The sequence below is a fragment of the Tarenaya hassleriana genome, unplaced genomic scaffold (genome assembly GCF_000463585.1).
Source record: "Tarenaya hassleriana unplaced genomic scaffold, ASM46358v1 Cleome1, whole genome shotgun sequence".
NCBI classification, from domain to species: domain Eukaryota; kingdom Viridiplantae; phylum Streptophyta; class Magnoliopsida; order Brassicales; family Cleomaceae; genus Tarenaya; species Tarenaya hassleriana.
Window position 1 is genome coordinate 8,350,613 of NW_010960187.1, and position 17,362 is coordinate 8,367,974.

Genomic DNA, 17,362 nt, shown 5'->3' on the forward strand with positions numbered 1-17,362 from the left:
TTTTTTCTTACTCTGTAGTATATTTCCCTACGAATTAATGTTAATAGATTTATATTGTTTTATTTTCCATGCTCTTCGTCTACCGTAAAACATATATATAATTAACATCACCATTATTATTATTATTATTATTATTATTATTAGGGTGAATTATGATTTTGGACTAACAAGTAAATGTTTCAAAGGGTAAATATGTATGTGCTCGTCAAAATAAAAAGTTTCATGTGATGATTTGATTTTATTTGCATAAGAGAAATCAGAAAATACTCACAACTCAAGCATAGTTTATCTATTTATTTATTTTTTTCTAACACGAACTTGTTTGTGTTTTTTTTTGTTCACGTGATATTTTTTTTCTGAAGACTTAGTGATTATTTTAATGAATTTACTCTCACGTGAAGGACAAATTATTTGCATTTTATTTTTTTATTAGGACAACACAAGTACTTAGACAACTGTGGTAGTTGAGCCTTCTTTCTGTACTTTTCCTTTATTTATTTATTTATTTATTTATTTATTTTCTGAAATAAATATATAAAGAAAAAAAAATATAGAAACTATGAGCGCACAAAGCTTTTTCTGAATCCCAAAAATGGTTTTTTTTATTATCCGTACGTGATTTTGCACAGTCGTGTCCGTGTATTTATGTCATGTTTCTGTTGTTGATCTTGTATGTTTTCGTCCCCAATTATTATTGTTTTTGTCACCTACTATGTACTATTAGAATAATTCTTATTTTGGCTCGCTTAATTTTTTATTTGAAATTTCAAATTCAAGAAAATTATACCTGTTAAACAGTTTACTTTGTATAAATTCAATGTTATGAAAAAATATTTATTTTCTATTTTTGTATTAGTTAGGTTTTGCCTCTTTCATAAAAACAACTACATTTATATAAATTTTATATAAAAAAAAAATCAATTCAAATACCATTATATATTATTCGATTCTATTTATTATAACTCTAGTTATTACTATAAATTTTCATTTGATATATTGCTGTAAACTTTTTTTTTTAATAACGGAGGACCCCTAACTGCTACCCTTCGGACGCGTTGACTAGATAAATCTCCGGCCCGAGAGCAGCCTTTGTATATGGATCATATAAACCCAGAAATTACCTCCCTCCCCACCAGCCAGAAATCGAACACTCGACCTCAAAGTAGAGTTACCTCATATCTCAAACTTGACTACTCGCCCACGATCTGTTGTTGTTGTTATTACTATATGTCTATTCTCGATATTTACATCCATATGACGATTATATCGCCACATTTTTAAATTTTTTTAATCAAATGCTAAAATAACAATAAATTGCAGTTATTATGAACAAATCAGTGTACTTAATTAGGGCTTTATATTACGTATGATACGTTGAGTTAATACTCTTATTTTTGCCACGATCATAATTTTCACTAATTTTATTGGGAAATGAATATTAATACATATATGGAGGGGGAAACCCCCAAAAGAAAAATAATAAAGTGCGCAAATTTCAGTTAAGAAAAATACTACAGTGAAAACATAATCAGTTACCTAGGCAACAAGTTTCAGTTACTTTCTGTTTCTGTTGCCTTTCCTTTTGTTTTTATTTCCACAGGATAAAAAAAACAATTTACTTTAATACAAATAATCTTTTACATAAAAAAATCACAAAGAATTCTTTTGAAAAATAAAGGAAAATTTATGTTTTTTTTTTTTAAATTTTCTGATAGAGAAATATTATTATGATTCCTATTACTTTATTGATCAATGACTACACACACACACACACACATATATATATATATAAAGATAATAAAATGACCATGTTTTAGTAATTAAATTATATGGCTAATAAATTCGAATCCGATTATCTTCAGTTTGTATTCGAAATGTAAATTCTTTACTTTGTTTTTTTCTTCTGATTTTGATTTTGAGTAATTTTTCTTTTCTTGGTTTTTAGATGGTAATTAATATTTAAAGATGGCAATTAGCATTTAAAGATTTTTTTTAATATTCTGAGTGAATAAACATAAAGTTTTTCTTCATATTTTCCGTTTGTTCTTATATGAATTATTATTCCTGGATGGTTACTTGAAATTTGAGATTCCCTCGTTATTTTAGAATAATATAAGAAATATAAAATGAATGATAGAATGAGGAAATAAAAATAAAAACAAAAGCGAAGCCCGTGAAGGGATGCATGTGAGCACCAAGAGATGCGTTATAATCACTGCCCCCCTTTGACAACATATAGACCCACTCACGTGTCTCTTCCTTCAAAAATAAAAATTAATATGGCGAATTATTATTTATTCCCCTTTTATTAAAAAAAATTCTTTAATTATATATCGCGATTTAATTTTCAGCCTTGGGATTCTAATGAGCTCGATTCTTGAAAAGACTTTTTATGAAGGCTTTTCTCTCTTTTTATTTGTCGGGTTGTCGATATCATCAACACGGGCATAGATAGATAATAGATTGTTTCATTCATATTTAGAATTTTTTTTTTGGTAATTATCATATTTAGAATTTAATGTTGCAATATATTTTGTTTAATCTTATTTTTGAAAGAAAAAGTTTTGTATTTTAGAAGGTTGTAGATAGTGATATATCACGCATGAATTTGAATTCATACGCGATCACTAACGTATGAATTTATCGATTATTATTTATTTAAAGTCGTATATAAATGCCTAAGAGAAACAATATCGGATATGGATATTTACGTGAAGATAGTAAAGATTACGAAATTCGTTAGGATTAAAAGAGAGTGAAATATTTTAATGAATCCATCAAGAACACATACATACATACATACATACATACATACATACATACATACATACATACATACATACATACATACATACATACATACATACATACATACATACATACAAAACATACATGTGTATTTTGGCGTAGATGAGGTGCTGTCTTTGCGAAACAATTAGACGAATCCGCAACCAATCAAAACCCTACACGTGGCGTACACTTAGCGCTTCCTCCAAATATGGGGTTTGATAATACACACACCAAATGCAAACGTAGTTTACTTGGATGGAATGTCAGTTCTGTAATAACTAAATCGGAATTAAACCGATCTAATAATTTTTTTAGACTAAGATTAGATGATTGGCGACTAAATATATACAGATTATTATGGTAATGACGTTTCTATTTGATTTGATTGAAAATTTAGCAAAGCAAATGATATGGTAACATATTGGAGTTTTTTTTTATTCAAAGAAAAAACAGACATATTTGGGAATATTTTAATTACAACATGAATTCTCATTTGATATATCCCGTGAACGTTCTATTTTCTTGGACCTCCCCATTCCTTATTTAATCCTGAACCCCCATTTGTTTCCCTCAAAACACACACACGAAAAACCTCTCTCTCTCTCTCTCTCTCTCTCCTGTCCTGTGGAACAGAGAACAAACATGATAAGGAGAGGACAAAGTGAGAGAAGCATCACAATGATGCTGCTACTGGCGTTACTTGTCTGGTCTGCAACTCTTGAGATCTGCATTGCGAGAAGAGGAAGGCATTGGAGACACAACAGAAGCTCCTCCTCCTCCGCCCAGTCCACTTCCTTGTCCAGCAAGAAACCTAGAAGCCATGGAAACGCCCATCACAGCTCTCACCACCATTACCACAAATCCAAACCTAAACCACAGCCAAAACCTCCAAAGAACCCTAACGACTCGCCTCTTCCACAGCCTCAGCCCCCGAAAAAGGGTTATGGGTCGGCCCCTAAACCCCCAAAGGTGTTCAATGTGTTGGATTTCGGAGCAAAGGGCGATGGCAAGATTGATGATACTAAGGTAATGTTTCCGTACAATTCAATCCAATGGGGGGTTTTCTCGGTTTCTTGTGGTTAAAGAGATCATTGAGGTGATACTTTCAACTCTCTCGCGAACAAGAAGAAACAGAGCAAAAACTCAGAGCTCAAGAAAAGGTTTCTTAACAAAAAGTTCAAAACTTTTTTACTTTTTTTCCATTGGAAAGACGTTATTAAGAGGAAAGAAGAGACAAGAGACAAAAGAATATTAAAGAAGTGACAACAGAAATACCAAATTATGAGGGGACCACAGAGCATGAACACTTACAAGCTTGTGATTCAGACCAGAATTGTGTTTGGTCTGCCAAAAAAAAAAGGTGATCAGTGTTAACTAAACTGAGTTAATGACAGAGGAATCTAACAAATGGAGAATGCAATGCAGGCGTTTGAAGCGGCTTGGGCGGCCGCCTGCAAAGTCGAGGCCTCAACGATGGTCGTACCGAATGAATACGTTTTCCTCGTCGGTCCAATCTCCTTCTCCGGTCCTTACTGTCAAGCCAACATAGTGTTTCAGGTGGGGTTTGATCTTTCCCATCAGAGATTGTGAAATTTGTTGTGAAAGGTTAAAGCTTTAAGGCCTTTATGAATGAAAGATCTGACCTTTACATTCCAGCTTGACGGGACGATCATTGCACCAATGGATTCGAAGTCATGGGGAAGAGGGTTGTTGTGGTGGATTGAGTTCACGAAGCTGAGAGGTATCACAGTACAAGGGAAAGGTATTATCGATGGAAGAGGCTCTGGGTGGTGGCAAGATTACCCCTTTGAAGATCCCTTAGACGATGAGTCGAAACTCATTGTACCGTTAAACAACTCTATTCAAGAACGCCCACCAATGCCGGTAACTACCTTCTTCTTCTTCATCTCTGAAAGATTCTTGGTTTTGATAAGGGACTGAATCTGTTTGATCCTGACAGGTGAGAAGTGAGCTCAGTGGAAGCATGCCGAGCATCAAACCAACAGTAAGAGTTTAAGAGATAATTTTGAATTTGTCTGATCCCGACAGGTGGGACATTAGTTAACAGCCGTTGCCATACTGGTTCAGGCGCTGAGGTTCTACGGGAGTTTTAACGTGACAGTGACAGGAATCACAATCCAGAACAGTCCACAATGCCATCTCAAGTTCGATAACTGTGTCGGGGTTTTGGTGCATGACATGAGTGTGTCTTCACCTGGAGATAGTCCAAACACAGATGGGATACACTTGCAGAACTCCAAAGATGTCCTCATTCACAGCTCAACTCTTGCTTGTGGTAAGTTTTGATTGAGCAGAACTACAACAAAAAACAAGTTGAAGGCTTCTCAGCATAGAGAATGTATGGATAGAAGGCTGATGAATCAATCACCTTGTGCAGGAGATGACTGCATATCTATTCAAACGGGTTGCTCGAATGTGTACATACACAATGTGAACTGTGGCCCGGGACACGGTATCAGCATTGGGAGCCTTGGAAGAGATAGTACCAAAGCCTGCGTCTCCAACATCACAGTCAGAGATGTAAATTTTCACAATACAATGACCGCTGTCAGGATCAAGACATGGCAGGTAACAAAATCTTCTCCAAGATCCAATAAAACTTGGGTTCAATATCTGTTCCATTAGTTCAAACATATGAGAAAATGATTCCGGGATATGCAAACCGCAGGGCGGATCAGGCTCGGTGCAAGGAGTTCTGTTCTCGAACATTCAAGTCTCGGAGGTTCAACTCCCGATAGTGATAGACCAGTTCTACTGTGACCACGCCAGTTGCAAGAACCAGACATCTGCTGTGGCTGTCAATGGAGTCACCTACGAGAAGATAAGAGGCACTTACACTGTGAAACCCGTGCATTTCGCTTGCAGTGACAACTTCCCCTGCGTAGACGTGCAGCTATCCTCCATTGAGCTAAAGCCAATGCAACAATTGTATCACATGTATGACCCTTTTTGTTGGCAGACCTTTGGAGAGCTCAGTACACCAACAGTTCCTCCTATTGATTGCTTACAGATTGGAAAACCCTCGAGGAACAGAGTTCAGTCCGACCATGATCTCTGTTAACCTGCCAAGAGTAACCAAATGGAGTGGAATTCAGATGATCCATTGTATATCTTTAGTGACCCTATTACGCTATACAGATTACTATAAGCGTGTTATATCGATTCTATGTTGTTTGAGAGTGATTTGATGTGTTTTAAGAGGGTAGAAATTTAGTGTAAGGCAGGCTTGTTTGTTGCTTTAGACTCTCCCTTGAGAGAGAGAGAGCAACTAGCCTGAGTGCTTGATAAGCAGTATGTATATTGTTGTATCACATATAGTTCGATTGGTTTTTTACACAATATATAGAGTACCTCGAATATGCAGCGTAAATATCTATCGGTAGCTTGAAAACGGTGGAAAGAACATGCGAGTTACGATCTCGTAACTCTTTGTTCTCTGCAACTTATTAGGCTGCATTGCAGTCCTTTTAAGGTTTCACAGATAAAACAACAAATAGAGCAAATTCTTCGGTCAGGATACGTCAACCAAGAAAACAGGAATTTAGACACATATGTATATGCGTATGTACAGACGTACAAGTACATTTAAAACAGACACATACAATTACTCGGTGATGTAACAAGAACCATTGTACTATTCTAGTCGTGGACAAGAATGCTAATCAAGCCAGTGCATGACAAATCAACTTCTGTTTCAGCAAAAATGCTCTAAAACCTCGAACTTGATGGAAGATTTAAGCAAGAAGGACTAGCAGACCGATGTATCTAAAAGGATTAGAGTCCTACCCGCATCCAATTATTAGTATATGCCCTAACTCACCCTTTCACCAAACATATCAAAATTTCAACTTTTCTGTCACATAGGTTCAAAGCAAAACAAGAAGATTATACGTACATTGAACTTGTAACATGACGACATTGCCCGGAAACTTCTAAACATTTTACCTAACTTTTCCAGATCAGGGAAGGAGGGTTCTTGGCTTAGCGGGCCAATAACCGATCCCTCATCTAAGAGGATTCTACAGCAAATGCAAATCCAAATCTAATGCTGCCTAGGCTGTCCAAATGGGTGGTTAAGCTACAATGCCTATATGGCTTGGGTCCAGACCGCTACCTAACGATCCTAAGTTGGTCGCTTCCATGTGAAGCCCTTGCCCAAGAAATTGATTCTGTATTTCCATTCTCACTCTTTCAAGCAGATTCAGAGGCAAAGCAATACACTTGGAATCTTCAATCTTCACCTCCTCAGAATATACACAATCCCACATTTACATTTCACATAAACATGATTGATTGTCTCATCCATATTTAGCTTTCGACAGTGTGAACAAGAAGGCTCAGCACATCACAGTCTTTTACGAGTTCGAAACCCATTGGAAATCCAGCGTTGTTGAATCAAGGGTTTCTAAAAATCCTTCACAATCTGCAAAAAGTTGTGAACTTTTTACAAGTTTTGGAAGTTTTCACAATCTTTACAAGTACGGATTTCAAATCCAAAAGCCCTCTTTTTAAAGATAAAAATAAAAATAAAAAATCAATGTTTCCTTATACAAACCCTAAAATTCCGATCTTCTACAGTTTCACCAGATTCAAGAAGACTCTCGAAGGTAAATATATGTACACAGCAAAAAAAAAAAAAATCCAACCTTTTGCCACAATGTCATCCCCTTCTTCCACCTCTTTAAACCCTAAGGCAAAAAGGTCCGATCTTATTTAATGAACGTTCTCGATGACGGGACATGGTGTTGGATAGTAGTCTTCGAACGTTTAGAAATAGAAATTTGTATTAAACTTCCACAAATACCATATTTTTCACATAATAATTCATAATTTTCACATTATAATTGAAGATTCGAGGCTCATATTAATTCATGTCGTTATTAAGAAACGCGATCTTTATTAATTTTTTAATAACCACGTTGAAATCGAGAACTTGTTATTTGGTGGTTCAATTTCCACCCTGCGAATGGGAGTTTATGTCACTAAACCAAAGATTAGGGAATATTTAGAAGCTGTACCAAAGTTTAGAGGTTTAAACACAAAAAATTGACAACGACTGAATCCAAAACGCGCGTTTGAAAAACGCAACTGCTGCGTCTCGCCTTATCTTATCCTATCGCCCAAACGATCGGAATCAAACAACAAACAAAAGCGCGAAAAAATTCTGTCCACTTCCTCTGACCTTCAACGCCTTCAATCTTTTTGAAAAAAAAACATGATTGTTATTTAAGATTTAAATCTGATGATAAAATGTCTCATCTTCTCCATCGTCAAAGTCCATGCCTTGAAATATCCGATCGTCTAAGCTCTTTGCTTCGTATCTTCCTTCTCCAATGGCGGATTCAAAGGAACTCGACGCGGCGAGTCGGCGAATATCCGCCGTCACCAACCATCTCATCCCCGTCGGATGGGATACTACTCGCGGTGGCTCTGTTGAGCTCTGCAACGCTTCTTCGATGAACGACAGTTTCCATAGGGTTCACGGTGAAGTGCCGACGCACGAAGTCGTTTGGAGGAGAGTCGCTCGCGCCGGCGATGATGGAGGTTCCGGCGACGGGAAGGAGCTCATCGACATTATCTATGAGAAAGCGGTCGGTGAAGGCATTGCGAAGGTTCGTCGGTTACTTGTTCGGGGAAATACCCAAGAGAGTAAAGTTTTTTTTTTGGTGGGTTTTTCGAATTGAGGTTTTCCTTCCTTTGCGTTTTCTTGGGATGCAGATTACGATAAACAGGCCTGAGAGAAGAAACGCGTTTCGGCCTCAGACCGTGAAGGAGCTTATGCGTGCGTTCAATGATGCCAGAGACGATAGCTCCATTGGAGTAATCATACTCACTGGTCAGGTACAGTGTTCTTCCTCAGCTTCTGTGTTTTCCTTGCCATTATGGGTAACGTTTTAGTTCATAGTTAGTCGCTTATCTCTAGTAAACAGAAGCGGTGATGAATAGAAGAAACAGAGAAAAGTTTGTCAATGTATGTTGGTGAACATTGAAGATGATAGTTTTTTTCTTCTATTCACAAAAGAAGGAAGAATAGAAAGAATCAAAGATTTTGGTGATGGGTACTCATTAGAAATGGAATCTGTCCTGTCTATGACTGATGTTGGCCCAAGATTCTAGTTTATTCTGGGGAGAAGTACTGAGGAGCAGTTCCTAGTTTGGAGCCAAGATGGAGGGAAAGCTAGTTCATTTCTTTTGGAAATGGTGGTTGGATAGTATAGTCTTTGATGTTTTTTCTTATGTTTTCGACGGTATCAATGTGTTAGTTCTGTTGTGAAATTCTTGGTCTGAATTAGCGACATCGATAATTTCAGGGAACCAAAGCATTTTGCAGCGGCGGTGACCAGGCTTTGAGAACACAAGACGGGTATGCTGACCCTGAGGATGTCGGCCGTCTTAATGTTCTTGACCTTCAGGTATGCAACCATGAAAGGTTCCATCTTTCTATATATATTTACACATATATATAGTTCACTCTCCAACTTCTCTCCCTACTCAGGTCCAAATTCGCCGGCTGCCAAAACCTGTTATAGCAATGGTAAACCTTGAGACACAACCTTTCGTAGTTTCTTTTTTGTCGTCTTTTGCAACGAGCTTTTACCCTGTATATGTTGCTAAAGAGCAAATCTATTTGCTTCTTAACTGAGCTAGGTTGCTGGTTATGCTGTTGGAGGAGGGCATGTGTTACACATGGTCTGTGATCTAACAATTGCAGCCGATAACGCCATTTTTGGCCAAACTGGTCCTAAGGTGCTGCCCTCATTTCTCTCGGGTCTATGTTAAAATCTGCTTCAGATTGGTAATTGAACAATTGTTCGTCTTTATTCAATCGTGTCTTGCCTTTCTTGCTGCAGGTTGGGAGCTTTGATGCTGGTTACGGGAGTTCTATCATGTCTCGTCTGGTATGGCTAATGTTTGTAAACACTGTCCTGATGAAGAGTTTTGATTTAACTACACTGACTGTCCAAAAAAAAAATGTTAGGTTGGACCGAAGAAGGCACGAGAAATGTGGTTCATGACGAGGTTTTACACTGCTTCCGAAGCAGAAAAAATGGGACTTGTCAATGCAGTTGTACCGGTAATATCTCAAGAACATTCCTTTCTATCATGTTTTTCTTTCCCTCTTCAGTGCCTGCCTTGTGTTTCGATTTCCAGCTCGACGATTTGGAGAAAGAAACAGTGAAATGGTGCAGAGAAATCCTTCGGAACAGCCCCACCGCCATTCGTGTACTTAAGGCAGCTCTTAACGCCGTCGATGATGGCCACGCGGGACTTCAGGTACATACCCTCTTCTCGTTCAAAATTCCTCAACGAGATACGAGGAACAAAAGTAGATATTGCTCGGTTACAACTTAACTGTAATTCTCTTGCAAGAATGTTGTCTGCAACCACAGCTTCTGGACGATCTTTTAGGTGTTGTATGTCTCATATATGTGTTTCTTAAACAGGAGCTTGGAGGCAATGCAACGCTTATATTTTACGGAACCGGAGAAGGAAACGAGGGAAGAACGGCTTATATGCAACGCCGGCCACCGGATTTCTCGAAATTTCCGAGGCGACCTTGACATTGTCGGAGTTTCAGTCGTCCGTTCATAGTCGTTGAAATGTTTCTTTAAGTTCAATTTATTACATGAAACATTTTGTAAGTTATGAATCTCTTTGAATTAGTTTTTGATGCTTTCGAGAATAAAATTTTTGTGGTGAATGAGTTTCAGTTCAACATAAGATTAGGGGTGGATACGGGTCGGTTACCCGATTTCGTTTCGGACTTTTCGAACGATCTATCCGTGTCTGCGTAATCGAACCCGTGGTTCAAGTTTTTGTCGAAGACGAACTGACCGACCAAATCCAAAGTCTTGGACACTCAAGACAGATATCGACGATTCTTGAAATTCGAATACATGCACGAGATGGATACAGACTGACACCTAACCAACCAAGAATCCGAGAAAATTGGCTATTCAACAAATATTTGGTTTCATTTGCCATAAAAAAAAAAACAAAATATTTGGGGTCCTGTTGTCAATAGAAATTTAAGTGTGGTAGAATTTCAAATTATTCTGAAATGAGAGGGTGCTTTTGGAAATTTCCTTTTAGGAAAGTACATTTTATATGGATTCAGTCATCACGTCTTCGCGTTGATTTGAAGCCCCCCCTCTCTATCTCGCTCGCTCGCTCTCGGAGATCCCTTCGCATCAATTTCGAAAGGTAGTCTCCATCCTTTCAGATCTTCAAGCTTTTATTTGTTTTTTTCCTGGATCTGAATTTCGATCGCATGGAGATTTCATCGATTGTTTGGGTTAGGAGTGTGTTGGATTTCTTGTTCCGAAGAGGTCAAATCTCGCTTGCTTTGTCTGTTCTTCGGTGTTTCTGAAAATGCGATTTGTGTGGTTCGAAGACTGTCTGAATTCGGTGTTGTTTTCTGATCCTGTGGCCAGATTTAATGGTTTTTGTTTTCAAATTCTTGATTTGAAGCTTCTGATCCGAATTTCCATGGAACACGTCGAATCTACTTCGATCGTTTTATTTATCAATGGATATCTGCGATACCTGGAGTCTGTGCTAAAACCTGGTTTTTGGATCTTCGTGAAATATGTAAATAATGGTTGATCATTTCGTTTGGAATTTATCTTATTCATTATTTCTTTGTTTCAGGTTGGCTCTGATATAATTTACGATTTGATTCACTTAAAATTTGTGATTTTTCTTTTTGAATCATAAATTTCTTGTTGCTAATCCACTACTATGTGGATCCCAATGTATCCATGTTTTGCAAAAAACAAAGCAAAAGTGCTGAATTCTGTGTTAACGTCAGATTGAAGTGCTCATCATGTTAGGATGATTTGATAGATTCTATTGTGATTGCTTCTGATCTGTTTGTCCTTATGGTTTTTTTTCTCTTTCAAAACTTGGTATATGAATATTGAGGATTAGAAAGAAAATGTGAAAAAAAAAGTTTGAAGAATTGTGATGAGGATGTTTATGGTTCATGATCTGTTCCCTTCTGGTTATTTCAGGGTCACCACCAGCTGAAGGAAGATGGGCCTTTCATTTGCCAAGCTTTTCAGCCGGCTTTTTGCCAAGAAGGAGATGCGCATTCTTATGGTGGGTCTTGACGCTGCTGGTAAGACGACCATTTTGTACAAACTCAAGCTTGGTGAGATCGTAACCACCATTCCCACCATTGGTATGTCCTTAAAAACAGAATGATTATTGCAAATTTAGATTTTTATTTTGAGCTGGTCATCTTTTTGTAATGCTTTTTGGTCTGGTCAATAGTCTTCTCTAGTTCACTTTCATGGATCATGTTTTTTTTTTTATGTTGTTGGGGATTTCCTATGTATTGAAATTGTTTTCCAAGCAAATACTCTTCGTAAAACTGATAGATTGTGGAATTTCTTTTAAACTATGCTGGAAAATTGGTTCTGGTGGTTGGAATCAGTTGATGGACTGTAATATCATATAGATTCCTACTGGTGCAAGGAAAACTTCGGGAGCTCTATAAGCCCACCATGCACATGCTTGTATAGAAATTTTTGTACACCAGTGGAATCCACTTGAACCGACAATTTAGTTTCTATTGTAAGGAAAATTTGTTAATGACCAACATGCTTAGACTTGATGAGTATTCTTTGACAGGGTTCAATGTGGAGACAGTTGAATACAAGAACATCAGCTTCACCGTTTGGGATGTCGGGGGTCAGGACAAGGTTTGAGTTATCTGTTTTTTCTTATGAAATTCCATGAAATGTGAAAAAAAAGAGAGAGAAACATAATGAAAAGAGGTACTGAATTATCGTCTTTGTAGATCCGTCCCTTGTGGAGGCACTACTTCCAAAACACACAAGGTTTGATATTTGTAGTGGATAGCAATGACAGAGACCGTGTTGTTGAGGCAAGGGATGAACTTCACAGGATGTTGAACGAGGTAAGTTATTCCCCTTTCTGCTTTTGTTTCATTAAAAAAGAGTTTGCACAAATAAGAAAACTAGATTTATGGCACCTTTTCTCTTGATATAACACTAATATCACGACACCATATATGACCAAGAACAAATATTCTCCATGGATTTTTCACTTATGAGATTTGATCTGTAATGATTGTTTATGCAGGATGAACTACGTGACGCGGTGCTGCTTGTATTTGCCAACAAGCAGGATCTGCCAAACGCGATGAACGCTGCCGAGATAACTGATAAGCTCGGCCTCCACTCTCTCCGGCAGCGTCACTGGTGATTTGTTTTTTCTCTTGCGACATTCCTTAACTCATCTCGATTCGACTTGACTTTAGCACCGATACACATTACATGTTTATTATGTATCTTATCCAGGTACATCCAGAGCACATGTGCTACCACTGGTGAGGGGCTCTACGAGGGTCTGGACTGGCTCTCCAACAACATCGCTAACAAAGTATGCCATTATTAATGCCTATTCTTTTGTGTAGATCATTTTAAACAACCGGGGAATTATCGCCTTTCGGTTTGCTAGGCTGCTCAGTTTCAGGAATTAAAAGTTTATTTTATGCTATGGTAGATCTAGGGCTGGGCAGGTGAACTTGTATTTTCGAGTAACCAACCTGACCCATGAGTCGGGACCCGAAAATCAGACGAGTATGGGTCTGGTGAAGGTCAACCTTCGGGTTTAGGTGTTGGACGGTGAAAACCCGTACTTGCATATATCCGTCGCCGGACTCGCCTAGGGTTAGGATTAGGTTCGCAGCGTGGGGCCGCGTGTTTGAGTATATGAGAGAGAGATTTGGGACTAATATACAAGGAGGGTTAACCTCCACTCCTAATCGTAAGCTAGTTTTTATGGTGGAGTTAGGGTCCAAATTATACCCGGATATTTGGGGTATCACTGAGTATCCGAAAGTATGAAGATATATTTGGATTTCCAAAACCCGAAAAGACGGGGATTTGGGTCTGTACACCCCAAAAGCACGGGTATCCAGCCCGTGTCTAAGCCTATATCGGTCATTCCAATGCATTAATTTACGCTAATACGAAGCAAAACGGTATTATTAATTGGGTTTCCTTTCGTTGGTCTTCTTTTTTCTGGCAAGGCCTGAGGGGTTACATGAATTGAGGCAAGGCCGGAGATTTTGAGGTGAGTTGAGAAATTTCTCTGACGCAGCGCTGAAGTATTATTACCATCTTTTCTTTTTTCCTTTCCTTTGTTAAGAAAAGAAAAACAGTTTCACCCTTTTTTTTTTTTTGTGGTCTATGATATTATTATATGTTTGCTAAAGAAAGTGATTTTAATTTTGGGATTGCGATATTCTTCCAAGACTTTTACACTCTCATCTTCTCCTGTTTCAGGTTCAAAATCGATAAGTTTCTTATTGTGTTGAAACCATAAGTGAATATTTCGGTTTTGTTATGTAAAATCAGAGCAAATGGTATACAAACCATATCTAGTCTTGAGTTTAATCTATAAATCAATTGGTTATATAAACTCAAATGAATATAAATCAATATGAAAAGAATTGAAAAATAATAAAATGTTTTAATTGACCGTTATCTCCGAATTTGTCCGGGTATATATATATAATGCTAGAATTCCATTGCCAAAAAAAGAAGATATTTGCGGTGATTTTTTTTTTGAAATTACTAGATTAGCATAAACACGATGTTAATACCGTAATGTCAGCAAATACACAAAAGACATGCAAGCACAGCGTACACAAGCCAGGTTAGGTTTAGTTACGTAAAATTTTGCATGCATGTTCATCGTTATTGGTCGCTTCATATGGTTAGGTTTAGTGGAGTTTGTTATCCACTACAAAATGTTTGTTATCATTTCTTTTTATTGATTTCGATCAACAATCTAAACAATAGTATATATTTCTTTTTACATGGGATTTTCCTAATAATAGGATTTAGAGAAAATATAAATAGTGGAATTTTTAATCTTTGATGTTAATAAAAATAATATATATGGGTTGTGTGTGCCTCTACACGGCCTCTCCATGATCTTCAATGAAAATTGAAGTTTCATTACGTGGAAATACCTTGATTTTTATCTCACATTAATAAATATATGTTTTAAAAAATTATTTATTTTGTTTGCAATTTAAAAAAGTAGGAAAGATGTTGCCAACATCATGACCGAAACTAGCCACTGATGTTTCCTAATTTAATTGATATATTAGATTATCTGATAAACGTTGTAAGCAAAGTAGTCTCTCGAAGCTTTTCCACAGATCATCTTTGCGTATCTTTTCAATTTTCCATTATTTGAACGGTAAAACAATTAATTGGTCGGTTTAAAAAATTTATTTATTATTTAAAACAAAATGACAAATAAATCTTCTTGGCTCAAGCCACGCACGCATAAATATTTGAAAAGACATTTACAAATATATATATGAATTAAAAGATGTAGATGACATATCTATTATGAATTTGGTGAGTGTATATACATATATATGTATAGTATTGTTTTTAAGTGAAATGATAATGATATTTTTATATTTTTAAAAAAATTGAAATTATTTGATTTGTAATTTAAATATTTTTTGGATTTTTCATTCTAAAATTATTATAAATGTTTATTGTTTAACCAAAATTATTATTTTTTTGCTCACATAGGAAGCGAGTCTTAAAAAATGATCGTTTTTGTTGTTAAAAAATTATTTTAAAACGGAAAAAAGCTGTTTGATTCAATGAAAAATATCCTTTTCCTTTTTACCTTTTCCTTTAAAACTTTTTAATTTATAAATCTTTATGGAAAGCGTTATTATGTAGAATGTTGTCACATAATATTTTATTTATTTATGCAAAGCAAAAACTGACACATAAACAATACAACGTTTTCGTTATTAATATTTTAACCATAAATAAACGTATTCATTCTATTCGATGTTCGATTTGGTCATACATTATTTGTCAAACTTACCGAAACATCATTTTGTGACATATTCAAAAATATAAAAATAAAATACCTAACGTTTTATTGGTCCGTCGTGATTTGAAAAACGATATCAACATATTAATTTTTTTTATAAAAATATAATTTACAAGGTTTCCTCGATTCATTTCCTTCTGTATATATATATACCGCCAAACTATAATTTAACAATTTATATAAAATATAAAAAGCGTATAATAACCAAAAAAACGGACAACAAATGAAAGTTATTACGGAATTACCCCTCGTCCCACGCTTATTTAAACGAGACGTTAATGGTTCACTTTGTATTTTGCAAGAACAGCTCAGAAAAACTTTAAAGGCTTATATTGGGTTTCTTCTCAAACACTCAAGCTTTTCAACTTCTCTCCCCAATACTTTCGAATCGCTTAAAATGGCCCCTGAAATCCCCGAGACCGTGATCTCCAAACCCGCGGCGGCTCGAGCCCCTCCGGGGAGAGCCTACGTGACGTTTTTGGCAGGCAGCGGCCCCTCCGGGGAGAGCCTACGTGACGTTTTTGGCAGGCAGCGGAGACTATGTGAAGGGAGTGGTTGGATTAGCAAAGGGTTTGCGTAAGGTTAGAAGTGAATACCCTCTTGTCGTGGCTGTATTACCTGACGTCCCTCGAGAACACAAGCAGATCTTGACTGCTCAAGGATGCGTCGTGCGCGAGATCGAGCCTGTTTATCCACCGGATAATCATGTTCAGTTCGCCATGGCCTATTATGTGATCAATTACTCGAAGCTACGTATATGGAATGTAAGTATATATATCATCATGTTCCCTCATGTATGTATGTATGGTTTTGTAATATATACATATATATAGAGGAGGATTTTGTTCTGAGAACTAAACTGCTTCTGCTCTTTTTGTGACCCGTGAAAAAACACGCAACCAGTTCCAAGAATACAGGAAGATGATTTACCTGGACGCAGACATTCAAGTTTATGACAACATCGACGAGCTGTTCGAGAAACCAGACGGGTATTTCTACGCCGTAATGGACTGCTTCTGCCAGAAAACGTGGAGCCACTCTCCACAGTACTCCGTCCACTACTGCCAGCAGTGCCCAGATTCCGCCACGTGGCTCACTGAGATGGGACCTCCTCCTCCTCTGTACTTCAACGCGGGAATGTTTGTGTTCGAGCCAAGCTTCTTGACTTATCAGAACCTCCTCCAGACATTACAGGTCACACCGCCCACACCATTTGCAGAGCAGGCGAGTGCATCTCTAAATCTTCACTAAGCTTTTCCAATGATTTTCATCGGAAAGTTAACGTGAAAATAACCCATAAATACCATATTGATTATGGTATTGAGTCATATATCTGATATATGATATTATTCTAACAAGTTGTATGTGTGAATTTGCAGGATTTTCTGAATATGTTCTTCGAGAAAGTGTACAAACCAATCCCTCTAGTGTACAACCTTGTCCTGGCGATGCTATGGCGACACCCCGAGAACGTGGAGCTTGAGAACGTGAAGGTGGTTCATTACTGTGCAGCTGTAAGCAAACTCTCTCCCTCTCTCTCCCTAAACCCACCATTTGATCTTTGTTTCAGAAACCTTGAAATCCGTTTTCTGTTTCAAAACTGAGATATTTTAGGGTTCCAAGCCATGGTGGTACATAGGGAAAG

The 17,362-nt window shown here is 37.1% G+C and overlaps 4 protein-coding genes across 5 annotated transcripts in view; all 4 read left to right on the forward strand.

Moving 5' to 3' along the window:
* Positions 1-3,287: 3,287 nt before the first annotated feature.
* On the forward strand, positions 3,288-6,161 carry LOC104819411 (polygalacturonase At1g48100). The gene is made up of 7 exons (XM_010549470.2): positions 3,288-3,816; positions 4,216-4,347; positions 4,447-4,674; positions 4,751-4,795; positions 4,879-5,086; positions 5,189-5,379; positions 5,480-6,161. The coding sequence occupies exons 1-7, from the start codon at positions 3,433-3,435 to the stop codon at positions 5,870-5,872; spliced, it is 1,581 nt and encodes a 526-aa protein (XP_010547772.1). The 5' UTR covers positions 3,288-3,432; the 3' UTR covers positions 5,873-6,161.
* Positions 6,162-7,987: 1,826 nt separating this feature from the next.
* On the forward strand, positions 7,988-10,516 carry LOC104819418 (1,4-dihydroxy-2-naphthoyl-CoA synthase, peroxisomal). The gene is made up of 9 exons (XM_010549484.2): positions 7,988-8,423; positions 8,530-8,652; positions 9,123-9,224; positions 9,308-9,346; positions 9,460-9,558; positions 9,663-9,710; positions 9,791-9,886; positions 9,964-10,086; positions 10,257-10,516. The coding sequence occupies exons 1-9, from the start codon at positions 8,145-8,147 to the stop codon at positions 10,371-10,373; spliced, it is 1,026 nt and encodes a 341-aa protein (XP_010547786.1). The 5' UTR covers positions 7,988-8,144; the 3' UTR covers positions 10,374-10,516.
* Positions 10,517-10,931: 415 nt separating this feature from the next.
* Positions 10,932-14,152, forward strand: LOC104819426 (ADP-ribosylation factor 2-B-like). 2 transcript variants are annotated; one of them, XM_010549503.1, is made up of 8 exons: positions 10,932-11,016; positions 11,826-11,995; positions 12,448-12,518; positions 12,617-12,736; positions 12,922-13,040; positions 13,140-13,221; positions 13,874-13,917; positions 14,130-14,152. In XM_010549503.1, the coding sequence occupies exons 2-7, from the start codon at positions 11,848-11,850 to the stop codon at positions 13,877-13,879; spliced, it is 546 nt and encodes a 181-aa protein (XP_010547805.1). In that variant the 5' UTR covers positions 10,932-11,016; positions 11,826-11,847; the 3' UTR covers positions 13,880-13,917; positions 14,130-14,152. The 2 variants fall into 2 exon arrangements, with proteins under 2 accessions (XP_010547805.1, XP_010547797.1); XM_010549495.1 differs by lacking the exon at positions 14,130-14,152 and having other exon boundaries at positions 13,874-14,088.
* Positions 14,153-15,999: 1,847 nt separating this feature from the next.
* LOC104819456 (galactinol synthase 4-like) overlaps positions 16,000-17,362 on the forward strand; it is a 1,864-nt gene continuing 501 nt past the window's right edge. The window contains 6 exon segments of the mRNA XM_010549535.1: positions 16,000-16,202; positions 16,246-16,481; positions 16,621-16,941; positions 17,097-17,231; positions 17,332-17,358; positions 17,361-17,362. The exon segment at positions 17,361-17,362 is cut by the window's right edge and continues 501 nt beyond it. Of these exon segments, the coding sequence (XP_010547837.1) occupies positions 16,115-16,202; positions 16,246-16,481; positions 16,621-16,941; positions 17,097-17,231; positions 17,332-17,358; positions 17,361-17,362 (809 nt within the window). The 5' untranslated portion in view covers positions 16,000-16,114.